Source organism: Oryctolagus cuniculus, chromosome 16 (assembly GCF_051225735.1).
Source record: "Oryctolagus cuniculus isolate XC-2025 breed Fujian yellow rabbit chromosome 16, ASM5122573v1, whole genome shotgun sequence".
NCBI lineage: Eukaryota > Metazoa > Chordata > Mammalia > Lagomorpha > Leporidae > Oryctolagus > Oryctolagus cuniculus.
Window position 1 is genome coordinate 77,151,841 of NC_142882.1, and position 19,640 is coordinate 77,171,480.

Genomic DNA, 19,640 nt, shown 5'->3' on the forward strand with positions numbered 1-19,640 from the left:
AGACAGGCAGAGTTGGCATCCACTGGTTCACTCCCTAAATGCCCACAATGGCAGGGGCATGGACACAGCTGAGTCTAAACCAAGGTTGGGAAACCAGGAACTCAACACAGGTCTCGTGCATGGCAGGGACTCAGCCACCTGAGCCATCACCTGCTGTCTCTGAGAGTGTGTGTTAGCAGGAAGCTGAAAGTGGGAGCAGAGCCAGACCCAGACCCAGGCACCTGCTAGGTACCAGCGCGGGAAAGGCTGTGCTTGCCACTGCCCCATGAACACGCACTTGGGAACAGTGTGGGCAGCAACAGACGGCTCCCCTTTGAGGAAATAGACCAGGGATAGTCTCCTAAGTGAAGCCCAAACAATTAGGGCTTGGACTTAAAAATAATTGCCAACAGCATGGCGACAGGGATGTTAAACTTGCACCCAGTTATTGCCATTATTTTAAACCTTGCTGCATCGCATTGCTGGAGACAGAAATGAGAAACTGATCAAAGTGTTGCCTTTAATTAAAGACTTCAATTTTAAGGGAAATGAATTAATGGATTTTTAATGTGTCCTATTCAATCACATATCTCTACCCTTGTCAATCACACATCTCCACCCTTGTCAGTCACACATCTCCACCCTAGTTGGAGCAAAACGCAAAGACTCCAATAAAGGCATTCAACTGAGGGGGAAAGAATCAGCCTCTAAGTTGAGGGTCTGCACTGCAACTCTGAACCTTCTTCCTGTTAGAAAATCGCAAAGTGAGGAGAAACATTGGCCTTCACGGGGCTCATTTTAGAAGAGGCATCCAGAGATTTTCGTGTCTTTTAATTAAACACACTCACAATTATATCTGGCTGCCTGCTCATATATACATATATATATGTATATATGTGTATATATGTATGTATGTGTATGTATGTATATGCATATGTATACACATATTTATATATGTATACACGTATTTATATATTTAAGAAAAGCCTTTAAACACATCTTGCAGTGAAATTTTTTCAAGCTAATGGAATTTTGCTATAGCACCAAAGTTTCTCTTCTACATAGTGTCTCCATACACAAACTTTCCTCCTAATTTTGAACAAGCTGAATGTCCCCGAGTGGTAAGCAGTATAAGATTTCCAGCAAGAATGGGGTCGTCCTGAACGCAAACCAGACAGAACTGGTCTTGCCTGAACTCAACATGCTTTGTGAACCGAGGCCTTATTTAATTTCTCTGTTTTTGATTCTTCATCTATAAAATGAGGAGAATGACAAGAACCTGGTATGACCGCTGTGAGGATTAAATGAGACGTTTTAGCCTAAAGTACCTGTCACAGCCACATCGCAGGCACTTAATATATGTTACTTTCCTTTCCATTTTCCCCTTCATATGCATATGTACTGGCAACATCAATTTGCCTTATACGTGGCATCGATGTTGTTACCTTGATGAAGCCGGATTTTCTGTGAAGCATTTATCTGTATTCATTAGCTAGCAGGACTGACGCACAAAGATATTAAATTATTTACTCAAGTTTAATGAATGAAATTGAAAACCTTTTTCCCCTGCTTCACGTGAATGTGCCCTTTTCAGCGAGCGGAGCCTGGCTGCATTTATTCAGAAGCCCTTGCTAAGTGCTTAGTTTGGAACACAGCATTAATGAGCCTGGAGACCCGGGCGCTGGTCTCCATGGCAACCAAACTAGCTTTGCTCTGCTCCAAGCTCAAACAACGGATACGGGATGCTTAACTCTGGCCCATACTATAGAGCGGGGTGCTCTTTTTCATATAGCTGACTCCCTATTGCTGCCTCCAATTACTCCCAAATTCTCTTGGGGAAAAAACAAACAAACAAACAAACAAACAAACAAAAAAACAAATAAAAAGAATATCCTTGATTCTTTAGGGCTCTGCTTTTGCATCTACACCCCAACCCCCTTCCTGAACTTATTGATCCCCCCATCAGCTTCTGAAGATGTGGGCACCTGACTTCTGTTTTCCTCTGCAGACCAATTCTGGCCATTCTTCTGGGTGTCTTCAGCAACTGACCATCTCAGTTTGGTTTATATTAGACTTTTTCTTGATTTATGTCTTTATTTCTGTTTTATCTAAAAGGCAGAAAGACAGAGAAAGAATGCCTGCAACAGCCATAGGATGGATCAAGTCAAAGTCAGGAACTCGGAACTTTATCAAAGTCTCCCATATGCATGGTAGGGAGCCAAGTACCTGGGCCATCACCTGTCCCTCCCAGGAAGCCGGATGCACTGGAACTAAGCACTCTGATACTGGATGGGCATCACGGGCAGCAACTTAACAGCTGTGCCAAACACCCACCCCACCTTGGTTTGTCTTCAGAGACTTCACTCACAATCCTACCCGGACCAAGTCATCCCCTGCAATTGATCAGACTCCTGAAGTCACTGATCCATGCGTCCGGTCCTATGATCATATTTTGCGTCTGGCCACGTATGTATCCTGCCTGGTCAGCATCTCCTCTGACCATGTGTGGAATCTCTTAGACCCCTCTCTCTATTACCTGTCCATTTGATGTCCTTTAGTCTCCTCTCTTCCTGTCCAGCTTAATAGCATCATTGATCCTTTCAATAACTTTTTGCCAAAACCTTAAACTCCCCCGGCACCTTCCCAGTGCCTGTCTGGTGCCTTGAGTGACCCTAATCCCAAGTAAACTCAACTGCAGCCAACCCAAGGGCAGCGTGGCAGAAACCATGCTTCAGGGGTGGCGTCTCTTTAGCCCAGACTGGGACCATCATAGAGTCAAACAGAAATGCTCATGATTCCAGACTTCTTTCCTTCCTCAAATCTTTAACCCTCTCTTTCTCTCTTACCCTCAAATCTCCTTCCTTTTTAGTTCTCAAAGAAAATGCCCATCAAGTAGAAACTTCCTGCACACTTCAAGCCCCATTCTCTCCTTTTTGGCCTCTGGCTGTGCTGGAAAAGATCTGCTCCATACAATCAGCCACTCTGCAGGTTCTCAGCTCCTGAGCTTCTCAGAGTGCTTACGCGTTCTCTCTGTGTTCAACTCGGCCCCCTTCGTGGGCTTCTCCATGAGCTTTTCAAATTCTCAGGCTTATGTCACCTGAAAGGGGAAACCTTTTCAACCAACCCCATTTCCCTCTTCATCTCCTCTCTTGCCTCATCTTTACAAACACCCCTTAAAAGACTCATTCACACTCAGAGAAAACCTCCCTTTTATTCATCAACCCCCACCTGGTTCCTGCACGTTTCCACTGAATGCAGCAATCCATCCATGTCACTAAATCCAATGGAAGCATTTTAACTCCCAACTGGAGCCTTCTCTTAACACTTCTGACTTCTCCTTCCTTCCTGACATACTCTCCTCACACAGGAATGAAGAAATGGGTGTGCAGGACACAAACTGAGTGCAGCTTTGCCAGTAGTGGTGATGGAATCACTTACCTGCCACCACACTCCCTAAGGCTAGCACTTGTTCTCCATCCAGCGTTCACTACCTTTTCAACAGTCAACACCTAGGACACACGATGCACTATGCTGAGCAAAACAGTCTGTGACCTCATGAAAGAATCAAACAAATAAGATGTATGTGACACAAATGTGCTATGAGAATACAGAGTACAACATTGGGACCCAATTGAATTTGAGGCAATTAAGGAAGAATGATCTTCAGAACAAGAGTCTGAACCCGGGTCTTACTTAGAGATAGAGGTTAGGTCAGCAACAAGAAGTGGGCAGAGCATTCTAGAGAGTGGCTACGCTCTATTTACATTTCCAGACCTTTTTTCTTCTCTAACTCAGCACCTGGAATGCTAGCAATTCAGCCTTGACCCTCCAGGAAGAAGCCATTGAGCTTTTTCTGTGGAGAATTGGACCAGTCCTAAAAAACAACAACAAAGAAAAGACCTAAAGATACAGTGTCACAGACTCTTCAGATGAACGGTCCAGCCAGATCTCCTACAGCGAGGCTGACAGTGGAGCAAACCCTGCCTAGACTGCACTAATTGACCTCTCAGACAGGCAGTGAAGGAGTATAAGACATTTAGTGTGTTAGACAGAGACCAGCAAGTAGAGCATGAAGATAGAAAATCTTGAAACAGGATGACAATTAGAGAGCAGCGCAGAAGGTAAAAGCTCCAACTATCAGCAGTTCAAGAAAGACAGCACACAGAAAACAGAAGAAACGAACTCATGCAGGAAACAGTTCAGAGACACTTGTCAGAACTGATAGACAGGCATTTGAGGGTTGAAAGGGTCCAGTACAATGGATGAAAATAAACTCACCAAGGAAGAGCACTGTGGGACTTCAGAACACCAGAGACAAAAGGGGATGTGACCCTCCCCAGAGAGGGAGACAATAAGTTGCATATAATGGATGAGGGCTTGAAACTGCTCTGACTCCCCAGTCATGCACTGAAAACTAAAATGCAATGGGGCAATGCTTCCAGCAAGAAAAAGGACAATAATGAATCTAGAACTCCATGCCAAGTTGGGAGCACAATAAAGACATCGGGGCAAGAATGGTCTCATGCTCCCTTCCTCAGAAATCGACTGGAGAAGATGCTCCACCCAAACAAGCAACAAACCAAGAGTCGTGAAGGCTTGGGCTCCAGGAACCGGGAAATACAACATGGGTAGGGGAAGGGCAACTGCAGGCTGATGGGGAATGGGGAATCCCAGATGCCAGTGACACACCAGATACACAGAAGCTACACCTGATCGGCCTGACCGGAACACCGTGAAAGGAAGGAGACGCTCCCCAGCACTCAGCGGCCTCATGGTGATAACATGGAACTTACTGTGCTTCTGCGAAAGGAGTGGAGGAGCAAGACTGGAGGAAAAGCAGCCACATCCTTGTTTTCCATTGCAGTAAATCAACAGATTATTATAAAATTGCTTATCTTTTTTTTGGACAGGCAGAGTTAGAGAGACAGAAAGGTCTTCCTTCCATTGGTTCACCCCCGAAATGGCCACCGATCCGAAGTCAGGAGCCAGGTGCTTCCTCCTGGTCTCCCATGTGGGTGCAGGGCCCAAGGACTTGGGCCATCCTCCACTGCACTCCCGGGCCACAGCAGAGAGCTGGACTGGAAGAGGAGTGACCGGGACAGAATCCGGCGCCCCAACTGGGACTAGAACCCAGGGTGCCGGCGCCGCAGGCGGAGGATTAGCTTAGTGAGCCGTGGAGCCAGCCAAAAATTGCTAATCTTGCTACTGATTCTTTTCCATTTTTAAACACAAATGTGGAGCTAAATATAAAACTGTTTAATAAAAATAATTGTAAGGAGGAAATGATCAGATACTACATTTTTCATCAGAGACCTTGACTATGGCATCCTCTTAATGTCTTCCTAACTGTTTTTGTATTTCTTCCACCTCTTTTGTTGACATTTTCAAGGCTCCTTAAACTTTTCATAATGTTATAATTATGTCACTTTTCACATTACAATTCCTGGTTGCTTGTTTCTGGTTTGTAGAAATACAACTGATTCTGGTCTATCAATCTTACATCCAGTGCCTCTGATAAGCTCCAGTACAACTGCTAACTATTTGACCATGGATTTTGTTGGGTTTTCTCTGCAGACGAACACATTATGTGAAATGACACTCCTGCTCCCCTCTTCCCAGTCTCCACGCAGTATTTCCCCTTTCTTTTTGTACCAGCAGGGACTCCAGGGCAGGGCTGAAGAGATCGTGGGTACAGCAGAAAGCTTGCTTTCCTCCTGATTCTAAAGAAGTGTTTCTAAAACGTCACCACTGAACAGACTGTCAGTTTTGTAAAGCACTGTTCATGGCTGGGTTCCACAACTGTGGCAGGACTATACATGAGACCCTCTCTGTGGAACTGGAATGACTGCCATCTGACTGTGCGCTACACAGGATCTGAACTGTAATTCCAAGTGCACTTGGAGCAGACTGACTGGGGACAAAGCTTTTAGAAAGCACAGTGACCAGAAAGAGGATGCTTCTCGGTTGTTCTCCGAGAGCACAGGTTCTTGGAGCAGGTGCAGGTCGAGCATGGACTATTATTTACTGTTCCTGTTGTCCTCTATGTGTGGCAAGGGATGTGGGTCTTCACTTTTTGTGGTGATAAAAAGTTTCATTTAAAATCAAATGAAATGCCCCCTTCCACCTCGTGCTGTGGCACAGGTTAATCCTCCACCTGCAGCGCCACCACCACCAGCATCCATATGGGCACTGGTCCCTGCTGCTCCATTTCCAATACAATTCTCTGGTATGGCCTGGGAAAGCAGTAGAAGATGGTCCAAGTTCTTGGGCCCCTGAACCCACGTGGGAGACTTAGAAGAAGCTCCTGGTTCCTGACTTCGAATCGGCCCAGCAATGGCCATTGCGGCCATTTGGGGAGTGAGCTAGCAGATGGAAGACCTCTCTCTCTGTCTCTCCTTCTCACTGTGTGTAACTCTACCTCAAATAAATAAATAAAAATCTTTAAAAAAAATCAAATGAAAGGGCCCAGCACTGCGGCGCAGTGGGTTAAGCTGCCTTCTGCAACACTGGCATCCCGTCTGGGCACTAGTGCAAATTGCGACTGCTCCACTTCTGCTCCAGCTTCCTGCTAATGCACCTGGGAAAGCAGTGGAAGATGACTCAGGTGCTTGGTCCCCTGCTCCCCCGACATGAGAGACCTGGATAGCGTTCTAGGCTCTTGGTTTTGGTCTGGCCCAGCCCAAGCTGCTGTGGCCATTTGGGGAGTAAACCAGTGGATAGAAGATCTCTGTCTCTCTCTTTCTGTGACTTTGCCTATCAAGTAAATAAATAAATCATTATAAAAAGATCAAATTTAGTAAGTCATGTCAATTGGAAGACAAAACAAACTTTGCATGGACAGGTGGTACCAACAATACAACAGACACACACACATCCTCAGAGGTATACAAAGCACAGAGATGGTCAGACTGGGGCTGTTACGATGTCTTCCATAAGAGACAAAAGATGGAAGGCGATGGGTGGTGAGAGGTGTCTACAGCCAGCCTATCTATTCTTTGATTACAATGAAGGCCCATGACGTCCTGCCTGCATTCTGATTCAGCGAACAGGGAATCTCCTGACATGCAGGGACTCGTGTCACTGTCACACTAAGAGCAGAGGACAGTCTTTTAGAAGGCACCGGTCTCCTCGCCATTGCCCTCACGCTACATTCTGCTAGAAAACATTTGAATTTTTATGGCTTTCCTGCAGTAACAAATTTTCCTCCCGCTGTCAGGATTTGCTTCATGCAGAGCAAAGTCAGCAGCTTTCATTTTCCTCTTAGGAAAAGGAACGAGGAGAAATCATCCTCTGCGTAACAGCCAGAATACCGGATGCAGGGAGAGGACTTTTTCATGGAGGTAAATAAGGCCTCTCCCCTGATGAACACTATTAAACCAATACCCAGGGAAACAAAGGGCAGAAGATGGGGGTATTCAGGGAAAAGGCAAACAGGAAAATAGCAGGCAGAATCCAGCATGGGGACAAAGTGGGCTCTGCAATACTGAAAAAAAAATAGGAGAAAAGCCTTTAAGAGAAAATGGCATGCAATTTTTTGGCCTCAATTAGCCTTTTCCACAAAGAGCACTTTTCCACAAAGAGCCCATTAAATAGCAAATGAAATTACAGCAGTTTTCAGTTGCCATGGCATTGGCTCTTCCCCTAATGGACTTCTCTGGTCCAGAGCTTAATGTTAGCCTGACTTATTTTCCTTGTCTGTGCACTGCCTCTATTCCCTCTGTCCAGCCACGAAGTGATGTACGCGACTTTGCCCCGCACAGTGCCGATGCCATTGTCCAAGACGTCCTCGGCTATATTCCAAGAAATCAAGAGGGCAGAGCTGACCAGGGCATGAACACAACAGTCCCCACTCAGGATTCAGCTGTGGGTCCCTTGCATGCACTCAGGACCCTGGACGCATTCCCAGACCAGTCTGTGACCGTTAACTGAGCCCTTCCTCTGTGCAGAGCACTATCCAGGATGCTGAAACCATAAAAATGCAAAGGAAAGAAGGCAAGTTGCTCGCAGGCTTCCAGAGTTCCCAGACTGGAAAATCTACCTGCAGCTGCTCTGCTTCTCTTCGCCACTCAAACTGCACAAAAAGTTCCCGACCTGAGTCACAATTGTGTTTTCCTGCTGATGTATGCCAGTCTATGCTTAAACAATCAGGGTGTGTGTCACAGCACAGAGGGTTAAGCTGCTGCTTAGGATCTTGCTCCCACACTGGAGTGGATGCACTTCTGTACCGCACACCTCGCGAGGCAAAGTCTGGTGGTCTAAGTGCTTGGAACCCTGCCACCCACATGGAGACCTGGATGGAGTTCCTGGCTCCTGGCTTCATCCTAGCCCAGCGCAGGCTGTTGGGAAGTAAACTAGCAGATGGAAGATGCTCTCTCACTCTCTCTCTCTCTCTCTGCCTTTCAAGCAGAAGAAAATTGAAATAAACATATTAAAAATTATTAGCCTAGGAGTAAGTGATTAACATAATATTTGTCTCTTTGAAATGCTTATTACATTTATTTATTTTTTAAAGATTTTATTTATTTATTTGAGAGGCAGAGTTACAGAGAGTGAGAGAGAGAGGAAGAGAAAGGTCTTCCGTCGCTGGATCACTCCCCAGATGGCCACAATGGCCGCAGCTAGGCCAATCCAAGGCCAGGAGCCAGGAGTCTCATCCAGGTCTCCCATGTGGGTGCTCGGGCCCAAGGACTTGGGCCGTCTTCTACTGCTTTCCCAGGCCATAGCAGAGAGCTGGATCAGAAGAGGGGCAGCCAGGACTGGAACTGGTACCTATATGGGATGCCAGTGCTGCAGGCGGGAGGATTAACCTACCTCAACACAGTGCCGGCCCCACATGTATTTTTTATTTATTTTTATCTACTTGAAAGGCAGAGTGACAGAGAGAGATGGAGAGAGAGAGAGAGAGAGAGAGAGAGAGAGAAAACAAACTCCAGAAACTCCATCTAGGTATCCTACGTGGGTGTCAGTAGACCAAGCACTTAAGCCATCCCCTGCTGCCTCTCAAAAGGCAATATAGCAAGGAGCTGATCAGAAACAAGCCTAGACCTGCACAGGCACTCTAATATAGGATGCAGGCGCCCCAAGTGGTGGCCTAACTTACTGCACCACAGTGCCCACCCCCGAATTTCTTAACTAGTGTGGAACATTACCTATGATATAATTCGGCTCTTGTAATTTAGGCATCATTTTAAAATATGCAAAGTCATATATAATTTTTACAAACATGAATCTGCAGCTTTTAATTTCTTACAAAAGGCTTTTAAGTGTCTTTCCATGTCAATAAAGTTATTTTGCAACATCATTTTTAATGTCTGCATGTTATGGAAGCAAGATAACTTAAAATATTTTTTCATGATTTATTTACTTGAAAGGCAGAGCCAGAAAGAAATAACAAGAGAGCTCTTCCATCTGCTGGTTCACTCCCCAAATGGCTTCAATGGTTGGGACTGGGTTGGTCCAAAGCCAGGAGCCAGGAGCTTCTTCAAGGGCTCCCACGTGTGTGCAGTGGCCCAAGCACATGGGCCATTTTCCGCCACTTTCCCAGGCATACTAGCAGGGAGCTGGTTTGGAAGTGGAGTAGCTGGGACTCAGATGGTGGTTTTCCCTGCTACACCACAATGATAATGTAAAATTGTTATCACATATGCAAATATTTTTCAGTTTTTCAAAATTATAAATGTCTCTCTGAGAACAAAAAGGCAAGATTTTTGTGAGAATCCAAATATAAAAATGAAAAGTGCCAAAATGTATGTTTTAAATCATTGAATATTTTTAATGTTTCTCTTAACCAATCAGAACTTTGATTACAAAAATAAAATACACTGTAATTGTACTATTCTGAGGATTCTTAGAGAATTAAGAGAAAGTCTTTTCTTCCTAGTGCATTACAGATCCTGTGGCAAAGCACAATTCTTGGTTACGCGATGTCTTCCTATTCCCTTCTAGTCAGTTATCTCTTCAGTTCTCTGTATAAATTTGTTTAGAGATAATAGCTAAAGTCTGTATTTGAGGGTCTAAATAAATAGGATCCTTAGTTTAAAAGTCCCTAATCCTTGAGGTTGAATTTCTGAGTTAAAAAGGTTTGAGCAGGGGAAGCATTTGCCTCAACAGTTGAGACACTGTTTGGGACACACGCCTCCATGTCCGAGTGTCTGGGCTTCAGTCCTGGCCCTGCTTCCAATTCGGATTCAGTTTCTATTAATGCACACCCTGGGAGGCAGCAGATGATGGCTCAAGGATTTGGTTCCCTGGCACCACAGGGAGACCTGGATTGAGTTGCAGGCTCTTGACTGGCCTGGTCCAAACTTGGTTATTGTGGTCTGTTGGGGAGTGAATCAGCAGGTGGAAGATACCTGTCTCTCTCTCTCTCTCTCTCTCTCTCTCTCTGCCTTTCAAATAAAATGAACATAAATAAAGATTCTACAAATATTTAAATAGATTTTAAGTTTTTGATGTCTGTGGCTAAATTGCCTTCCAGCCTGTGCCATTTATAACCCACTCAGAGTATGTAAGAGGGATGGATGTTTGGACAGCAGTTAAGACGCTGCTTGGGATGCCTGAATCTCATACTGGAGTCCCAAGGTTCGAGTCTCAGGTCAGCTTCCAATCCAGCTTCCTGCTAACGCATACCCTGGGAGAAGCAGGTGATGGCTCTAGTACTTGAGTCCCTGCCAGCCTCACAGGAGAGCCAGACGGAGTTCCTGGTTCTGGCACTGGCCTGACCCAGCATTGGCTATGGCAGGCACTAGGTGGGGTGAGCTAGTAGATGGAAGACTTTCTCTCTCTCTCTCTCTCTCTCTCTCTGTCTTTCAAACAAATAAAATTAATTATTAAATGAAGTGTGAGTGGACTTCCCTATGTGTTTATAAACATACATATCAGGGCCGGTGCCATGGCTCACTTGGTTAATCCCCTGCCTGCGGCACCAGCATCCCATATGGGCACCGGGTTCTAGTCCCGGTTGCTCCTCTTCCAGTCCAGCTCTCTGCTGTGGCCCAAGAAGGCAGTAGAGGATGGCCCAAGTCCTTGGGCCCTGCACCCACATGGGAGACCAGGAGGAAGTACCTGGCCCCTGACTTTGGATTGGCGCAGTGCCAGCCGTGGCAGCCATTTGGGGAGTGAACCAATGGAAGGAAGACCTTTCTCTCTGTCTCTCTCTCACTGACTGTAACTCTACCTGTCAAATAAATAAATAAAAAATATTAAAAAAACATACATATCATTTTTTGTATCCTTATTCCCATAATAAAAAGCAAGAAAAATGTCTCATTGTTATTGTAGCTACTGTTTTACTGATTGTTAATGAAGGGGATCATTACTTGTATTTTAATTTTCTGCTTAAATGATTTTTTAAAATTTGAATGTATTGCTTTTACAGAAATAGCTATTTCTATCATTGGTCTCTTGTTCTTTTTCCTTCCTTTTTATTTCCCCTCTTTTTTCCTTTTTAAATGCTTAGTTGTTAACCTCCTTACATTTATTTCCGTATTTCTTTCAGTATTAAAGATATTAGCCCTCTGCCATATAGTCTCAAATATTTTTGTTTTAATTTCATAATGTTCACCGCACAGAAGTCGAATGTTTTGCTTTTCTCAATTTGTCTGACTTTCCTTCATGGAGCAGCCTTTGATGCCGGCGCTCTCCAGAGTAAGGGAATATTTCATGGACTCGCTCTTGATTGGTTCCAGCCCAAGTCACGGCGAGCGCTCGGGACTCCGGGAGCCACCCGGGCAGTCTCCCTCGCTAACAGGGATGAAAGGGCGCGGGGCGAGGTGCCCTGGGAAAGGCGACGTCTCTCAGCAGAGGGACCGCGGCTCTGTCAGGTGCAGTCCAGGAAGTTACAGAAGGCGGAGATGCATGGAGCTAAGCGGCTCTCCGCCGTGCAGCCTGAGTGGGGTGTGGAGACCCGGTGTTTAACGGCATGACCCCAGCTAGTGACACGGAGCTGTATTCTTGAAATCTCCATGGAGAAGATCTTAAGTGTTCTCACCATAAAAATGTACATACTGAAACGTAATTTTTCCTGAATTTTAAAAAAGAAAAGATTTTAAACACTCCAAAGTATAAGAAGGAGAAATTTCATCTAAAAATACATAAGAAGGGGCAATGAGGTCCACTCGTGGAAAGGCGGATCACCTCCAGCTCACGTCCATCCTATCCCCATGTCTGTGCTGGGCCCTTCCTCCCAGGGCCAACAGGAACCTGAACAAAGGCTGGGTTTCCCCCTCTTAACTCTCGCAGGTTGAGATCCTGGCGTCTTTTATGAGCCCAGCAGCCTCACATCTTTTGTCTGGAAAGCTCTTCTCCCGTGACCTCTCCATTCCTTCTCTATCCCTCCAGATTTCCACCCTTTCTCTCCTCTGTGATGACTTTCTGCATACATTGCTGGGAGAGAAAAGCCAGCAGACACAAACTCCCTCATCCCATCACCCCCAAGTCCGTGAGTGCTCTGGCATGGCCAGCCTCTCTTACTCTGGCCCACCTGCTTAGAACGAGGGTGTGTCCCAGCATGCCTAGACATTGTCTCCTCTCGACTTCCCGGGGATTGGAAACTCTCAGTGATCCCGTCTCCGGAATCTTCCATTGCTCTCTGTGGAGGACTCACTCCCTCGGGCAGGCAGCATTTCCTTTTCTAACTGTAGAAAACGCACTCCCCCCACCACCCCTCTCCAGCCATCACACTGTTCTGCTCACACGTGTCACTAAGCTTCTCTCAACAGTTACCTCCACGGGCTGCCTCTGGTTTCTATCATTCACATTTTGCACCATTCTACTCTGGCTTCTACGTCATTTCACCAAAACTGTCTATGTCGGTGATAACTCTGTTCATCTAACGAACATCTCACTAAGCCTCTATTGCTGTCCGCACATCCAGCCACTCCCTGCATTGTGAACCTGCCACACTTTCTTAGTCTCTGTGTGCTCAGAAACACTCCTGGGTTTCTCTAACCTTCCTCACCACCACTGCACTTTTTTTTTTTTTTTTTGACAGGCAGAGTGGACAGTGAGAGAGAGAGACAGAAAGAAAGGTCTTCTTCCTTTGCCGTTGGTTCACCTTCCAATGGCCGCGGCTGGCGCGCTGTGGCCGGCGCACCGCGCTGATCCAACAGCAGGAGCCAGGTGCTTCTCCTGGTCTCCCATGGGGTGCAGGGCCCAAGCACTTGGGCCATCCTCCACTGCACTCCCTGGCCACAGCAGAGAGCTGGCCTGGAAGAGGGGCAACCGGGACAGAATCCGGCACCCCGACCGGGACTAGAACCCGGTGTGCCGGTGCCACAAGGTGGAGGATTAGCCTAGTGAGCCGCAGTGCCGGCCAACTGCACTCTCCTTTATTGGTCCCTCCTTATCCTCCTAACTCCTAAATGTTGAAATTCTCTGGGGCTTGGCTCCACTGGGCTCGGCGCTGCATCCTCTTTTTCCTACTTCTACTCTTTCCCCAGGTGATTGCATTGGTTTTCTTGAACTTCTCTTCGAAACTTCTGAAAGTTATTGCTTCAGTCCAGAGCTTTCTTTTGAAATCCATATTTTTATCAAGTGCATCCTTGACTTAATCACTCTGCAATCTCAAAGAGAACTGAACTTCTGCTTAAAACCTATCCAGGAAGGCTCACTGGAGCTTAAGACTTAGTATGAAGCTACAGCAATGAAGTAAATGGAGCATTAGCACAGAATACACACAGAGGCCAACAGAATAGACTACAGTCCAGAAACAGCCCACACTGGTATGGCCAAGTGATTTTTGTAAAAGTTTACTTATTTTAATTTATTTGAAATGGGGAGAGAGAAAGAGAGAGAGAGAGCATCTTCTTCCATCTCTTGGTTCCCTCTCCAAATTCCCTCCAGCAAGGGCTGAGGCCAGACCAGAGCCAGGAACCAGGAACTCCAAGTGAGTCCCACATGGGTGGGAGGGACCCAGGGCCTCGAGCCACCACCTACTGCCTCCCAGGATGTAGGAAGTTGATCAGAAGCAGAGGCTGGACTCGATCCGATCCCAGGCACTCCAATATGGGATACAGTGGACTCAACTGGTGAGTTAACCTGCCGTACCATAACACCCACCTCTGGCCAGCTGATTATTTTTTACATATTTTATTGAAATGCAGTATACATATCCATAAATGCACACAGGTATACCAATAAATGAATTTTTGTCATGTGCTCACACTCCTATCACCCAAGTTAAGAACAAAGCAGTACTGGAACCCCAAGAGTCCTCACTATTCCCTGATCCAATTCTTTTTTTAGATATGTTAAAGAGGAATATATTGTCATTTACATGGTCAGAATCAGTGAAGCACTACTTACAACTATATACCAAATGATATGACAGCCACACAATTTTATACTCTATATATTAACTACCACAAGTCAGAGAAAACATGTGATATTTGCATGTTTAAGTCTGGCCAGCTGATTTTTGACAAACATGCCAAGGCAAATCAGTAGTGAAGGAACAGTCTTTTCAATAAACTGTGTTGAAACAATTTGGCATCCATATGAAGAAAAGATGAACTTTAACCCACACCTTATACCATATATAAAAAAATCACTCAATAAATCCTGGACCTAAAAGTAAAACATCAAGTCATAAAACTCCTAGAAGAAAACACAGCAGAAAACTTTGCTACCTGACGTGGTCAATGATTTCTTGGATAGGACACAAAGGAACAAACCATAAGAGGTCAAAATTAATACACTGAATGCATCAAAATTAAATAATTCTGCTCTTTGAAAGATTGGGAAAGGAAAAGAAAAAGCAAAGAATATGTAAATTTATATGCTTACATATCAATAAAGAACAAATGTCCAGAGTGTAGAAAGAACTCTCTCAAATCAATAACCAGAAAACAAGCCATTAAAATAAAAAAGGGAGCAAAACAAATGAACAGAGATTTCACCACGGTGACTATAGAGTGGGCAAATAAATATGTGAAAACATATCCAACAGCCTTAGTCCTAACAGAAATCAGAACAAAATCTACAATGATTATTATGAGGCTGTTAAAATGGCTAAAATTAAAAACAAATCACATTATCAAGCTCTAGCAAGAATGGGGAGTAATCAGAATTCTTTTGGAAATACAAAATATAGAATATAAAATATAAAATACAGAATACATTTGGAAATACAAAAATGATATAACCACTTTGGAAAACATGTTACAGCTTCTAATAAGTTTACCAGACAGCCCATAATCCCACTCCTAGGTGTTTACCCAAAGAAATGAAAACATGTCCACCTAAGAACCAGTATGCAAATATTTATATCAGGTTTTTTTTTTTTTTTTTCAAAATCGACAGAACTAGGAACAATCCAAAACTCCCCCTGCTGGAGAGTGGATAAATCGCATTTTGTATACACAACGGAATATTCTCAACAATGAAAAGGCCTGAGTTACTGGTTCATGCACCCACATGGATGAGCCTTGAATGCATCGTGCCCAGTGGGAGAAATCAGACTCAAAAAGCTATGTTTTGTATTTTGCAATTTATATGAAAATCTGAAAAAGGCTAAAATATAAAGGGACAGAGGTAAGATGAGAGGCTGATGGTTTGGGGTTGGGGAGGGAATTATCTACAAAGGGCATCAGGGTATTTTTAGGATGATTGTGATGGTTTTACAAAATAGTGTTTCTTAAAAATAGTGAATTTTACTATGTATCTACTGAGTGTACATTATACACTTTCAAGCCTGACTAGGAAAACTGGTTTAAAAGCTTCTCCATGTAAACAGCTCTTACCCAAACTTCTCCATCTCCAAAAGTGGCATCCCTCGCTGTCCAATTGCTAAGCGGGAAACTCGGCAGTGGTGGTCAGAACTTCTCATCCACCTCCCACATGCACCCACCACCACATCCCATCAATTCTGCTTCCTATCCAACTCTGCTGCTTGGTGCAAGTCACTATCCCTATCATCTAGACTATGACAATAACTTCCTTGCTGGTTTCTGGACTTCCGTTCCTGCGCCCCCACCCCCACATCCACTGAATGCATAACTCCAAAGTGGAAACTTCCAGTAAAAGCAAATCCTGCCATGGCTTTGCTTAAAACATCCTGGTGGAGGCTGGTGTGGTGCAGCAGGTTGAGCTACTGCCTGCAACACCAACGTTTCACATGAGCACTGGTTCAGCTTGAGCCCCAGCTGCTCCACTTCTGATCCAGCTCTCTGCTACTGCACCTGAGAAAGAACAGCATGATGGCACAAATACTTGGGCCCCTGCTCATTGGGAGACCTAGATGGAGTTCCAGATCCCTGGCTTCAGTCTGTCCCGGCCCCGGCTGTTGCAGCCATTTGGGGAATGAACTAACAGATGCTTTGTCTTTGTAACTCTGTCTTTCAAATACATGAATGAATGAATGAATGAATGAATTTTGGTGGCTGCATTCCCAAATCCCATACTTTGGCCCTAAAAGGCCCTACATGATCTAAGATACCTAATGTCATCTTGTCACATCCCCATTCATCTCTCCCACCCTACTCCACACCCATGACACCTTAGACCATTTGGCCTTCTAATATTCAATGGTCAATAGTCAATAGTCCAATAGTCAATAGTCCAATAGTCTACACCTATGCTCTTTCCCTCCTAGCTCCTTTTTCTAATTCCTAGCTCCTTTTTCTAATGACTGGCTCATTCTCAGTTTTCAAGTTTGAGCTCACATATTAGTTCCTTAGAGAAGTCATTTTTTTATTAAATATTTATTTGTTTATTTGTTTGAAAGTCAGAGTTACACAGAGACAGGAGAGGCAGAGAGAGAGAGAGAGAGGCCATAGCAGAGAGCAGGATCAGAAGAGGAGCAGCCAGGACTAGAACCAGCGCCCATATGGGATGCCAGTGCTTCAGGCCAGGGCATTAACCCACTGTGCCACAGTGCCGGCTCCTCCTTAGAGAAGTCTTAACACATTTTGTAATAGTTCACTTTTGACTTCCACAGCTCCTTATTTATTCCTTCACAGAGTTTTTCCCAATTGATAATTATGTATTTGTGAATTTATTTTGCTATAATGTATCTCCCTGCTAGAACACTATCTGATGCTTAGTAAGGACTAAATAAATATTTGTTAAATAAATGAGCAAATTAATGCACTTCCCCAGGGTGAGTCATGGCACTGTCGATTAGCCCGATGCTTGGAATGCCTGCATCCCATATCAGAGTTCTAGTTCAAATCCCAGCTGCTCTGCTTCCAATCCAGCTTTCTGCTGCTGTGCCTGGAAGCAGCAGATGATGCCTTGAGTGTCTGAGTCCCTGCCATCCACGTGGGAGATGTGGCTTCTCATTTTTACCTGGCCCAGCCTCGGCCGTTGCAGCCATTTAGGAAGTGAATCAATGGATGAACGATCTCTTTCTCTCCTTCTCTAAGTCACTCTGCCCTTCAAATAAATTAATTTTAAAACAAATACATTTTCTACATTTAAAAAGTAATAATAAGTTTCTGGTGTGATCATCACTGATTGACCTGACAGAACCAAAAATGTAAGTATATGCTACATATTTTTAGGACACTCTAACTAGACATGGGATGCCCGCTACATGGTAATCCCTGCTACATGGTAATGCCTCCAGCCTGGAGATGTTTCCAAACATGAGTGTTCAAGGGCATGATGGTGTCAGCCACCCAGAAAGGCTTACCTCTCCAGACCAATTGCTTGGCACAGAGAATGGAGTTTGGAGTTGTACAGAAGTGCAAAGCTGTGTGTCCACTGAGGGAGTAGCAGTTGAGCTTTGCCCCACGGTCACAGAGGATCTTCACGCAATCCAGGTTGGCCATTTCACAAGCCACATGCAGAGGAGTTTTCCCGTTGGGTCTGCAGTTGATGGTAGCATTGTGGTCCAGCAGCACCAGCAGGCACTCCACATGGCCAAATAAGACAGACAGATGCAAGCCTGTTGCCCAGGAAGACTTTAATTTATAACTAGGCAACCAATAACCTGAAAAAGGAAAAAAAAGTTTAACTTGTTGGCCTGGGATTTCTCCTTGTCTTCTAAGGATGTTTAGAACACATTTTATTGTGGTCACCTTTATAAAATTAGGGAGGGAATGACTCAGAGGTTAGACTATAGCGGATGGATCTGCATTGTTTTTTGAGTAGCCTGCTGTGATAAGCTTAGTGGCACAGGCTTCCTCAACAGCACACTGTCCCTACTATTCCCTATTAGCTTGTTCCTTCATTAACTTCACTTTTGTGGGTATTGAAAGTATTTTGAGCGTTAGGCCTTCATTTACGTGACTGTTTTATTTCACATGGTGAGTTAATGAGATTCTTCAGGAACTTCTTTTTCCAACTCTCAACCATTCAGTTTGTCTTGAATGATACCAAAGTCACTGGTGAGAAGCTTGTAATTTTTATCCCAACCCAGTTCTTTCTCCTTATTGTTGTTAAGTCAATCCAAAGTATCAATGTGTTTAATACATTTTTAAGATTTGTGCAGTGGAGGATGGCCCAAGTACTTGGGCCCTGCACCCCATGGGAGACCAGGAGAAGCACCTGGCTCCTGCCATCGGATCAGCGCGGTGTGCCGGCTGCCGCGTGCCAGCCACGGCGGCCATTGGAGGGTGAACCAACAACAAAAAGGAAGACCTTTCTCTCTGTCTCTCTCTCTCACTGTCCACTCTGCCTGTCAAAAAAAAAAATTGTCTTGCCAAGATTTTATTCATCTTGCTATCTCTTTCCAAATAAGAATTTAAAGCAAATCACAAATTTTCTACAATACAAAATCTTAAAAAGTGATCTAGAAAATAAGGACAAAGAAAAAAAAAGAAGTCAAAGTAAGTGCACAAAATGTAGGCCTGCATGTATGATCTCAGAGCTTCCTAGCAGCCAAAATTAACAGGAAAACAACATGTATTGCAGAACTGGCTATGCCCACCAGCTGTATACAGATTCATTGATCCAGACAATGTTGTTTCTAGGACTGAGATTGTTGGAAATATCCTCTCACTCACTCTCTCCTTCCTGCCTCTGACATCTGATTTGTATACACTGAGATGGTCCTTGTTCTACAAGTCTCCAATGATTGCCATATCTGACAAGTGTCCACAATGATGCCTAACTTGACATGTGAACACCTGTAGCTACAGCATTCAGTCTCACTGTGAGTGGAAAATAGGTACAGAAAGATGAAATACCGATAGCAAGATGAAGATGTAAAAATAGCTCAACAGCCAAGAAAGGACTTGATGACTGAAACAAAAAAAATAAATAAACAAATTTGAACATGAATAAATCAAAAGTCTGATTCTGGGCTATAAAAATTCTGCTTGCAAGTACAAGGTAAGCAGAACATGGCTTAAAGATCATGTATTTGAGGAAAAGACCTAGGGGTTTGAGTTGACAGTAATCTGCAAAGGAGCCTAGAGTGGGATGGAGCTGCCAAAAACAAATACAATCTTGAGCTACATTAATAAAAATGTAGGGCCCGGAGCAAGAATGTAAAAATTGTACTCTTGGGGCCGGCGCTGTGGCACAGTGGGTTAACACCCTGGCCTGAAACACCGGTATCCCATATGGGTGCCGGTTGGAGACCCGGCTGCTCTACTTCCGATTCAGCTCTCTGCTATGGCCAGGGAAAGCAGTAGAAGACGGCCCAAGTCCTTGAGCCCCTGCACCTGCATGGGAGACCTGGAAGAAGCTCCTGGCTCCTGGCTTCGGATCAGCAC

The 19,640-nt window shown here is 44.6% G+C and overlaps 1 protein-coding gene across 2 annotated transcripts in view; it reads right to left on the reverse strand.

Moving 5' to 3' along the window:
* ASB4 (ankyrin repeat and SOCS box containing 4) overlaps nt 1-19,640 on the reverse strand; it is a 61,035-nt gene that overhangs the window by 26,310 nt on the left and 15,085 nt on the right. For both annotated transcript variants that reach the window (XM_089315717.1, XM_008261706.5), the window contains exon 2: nt 17,612-17,911. In XM_089315717.1, coding sequence (XP_089171843.1) covers nt 17,612-17,750 — 139 coding nt within the window. In that variant the 5' untranslated portion in view covers nt 17,751-17,911. The remainder of the gene's footprint in view (nt 1-17,611; nt 17,912-19,640) is intronic.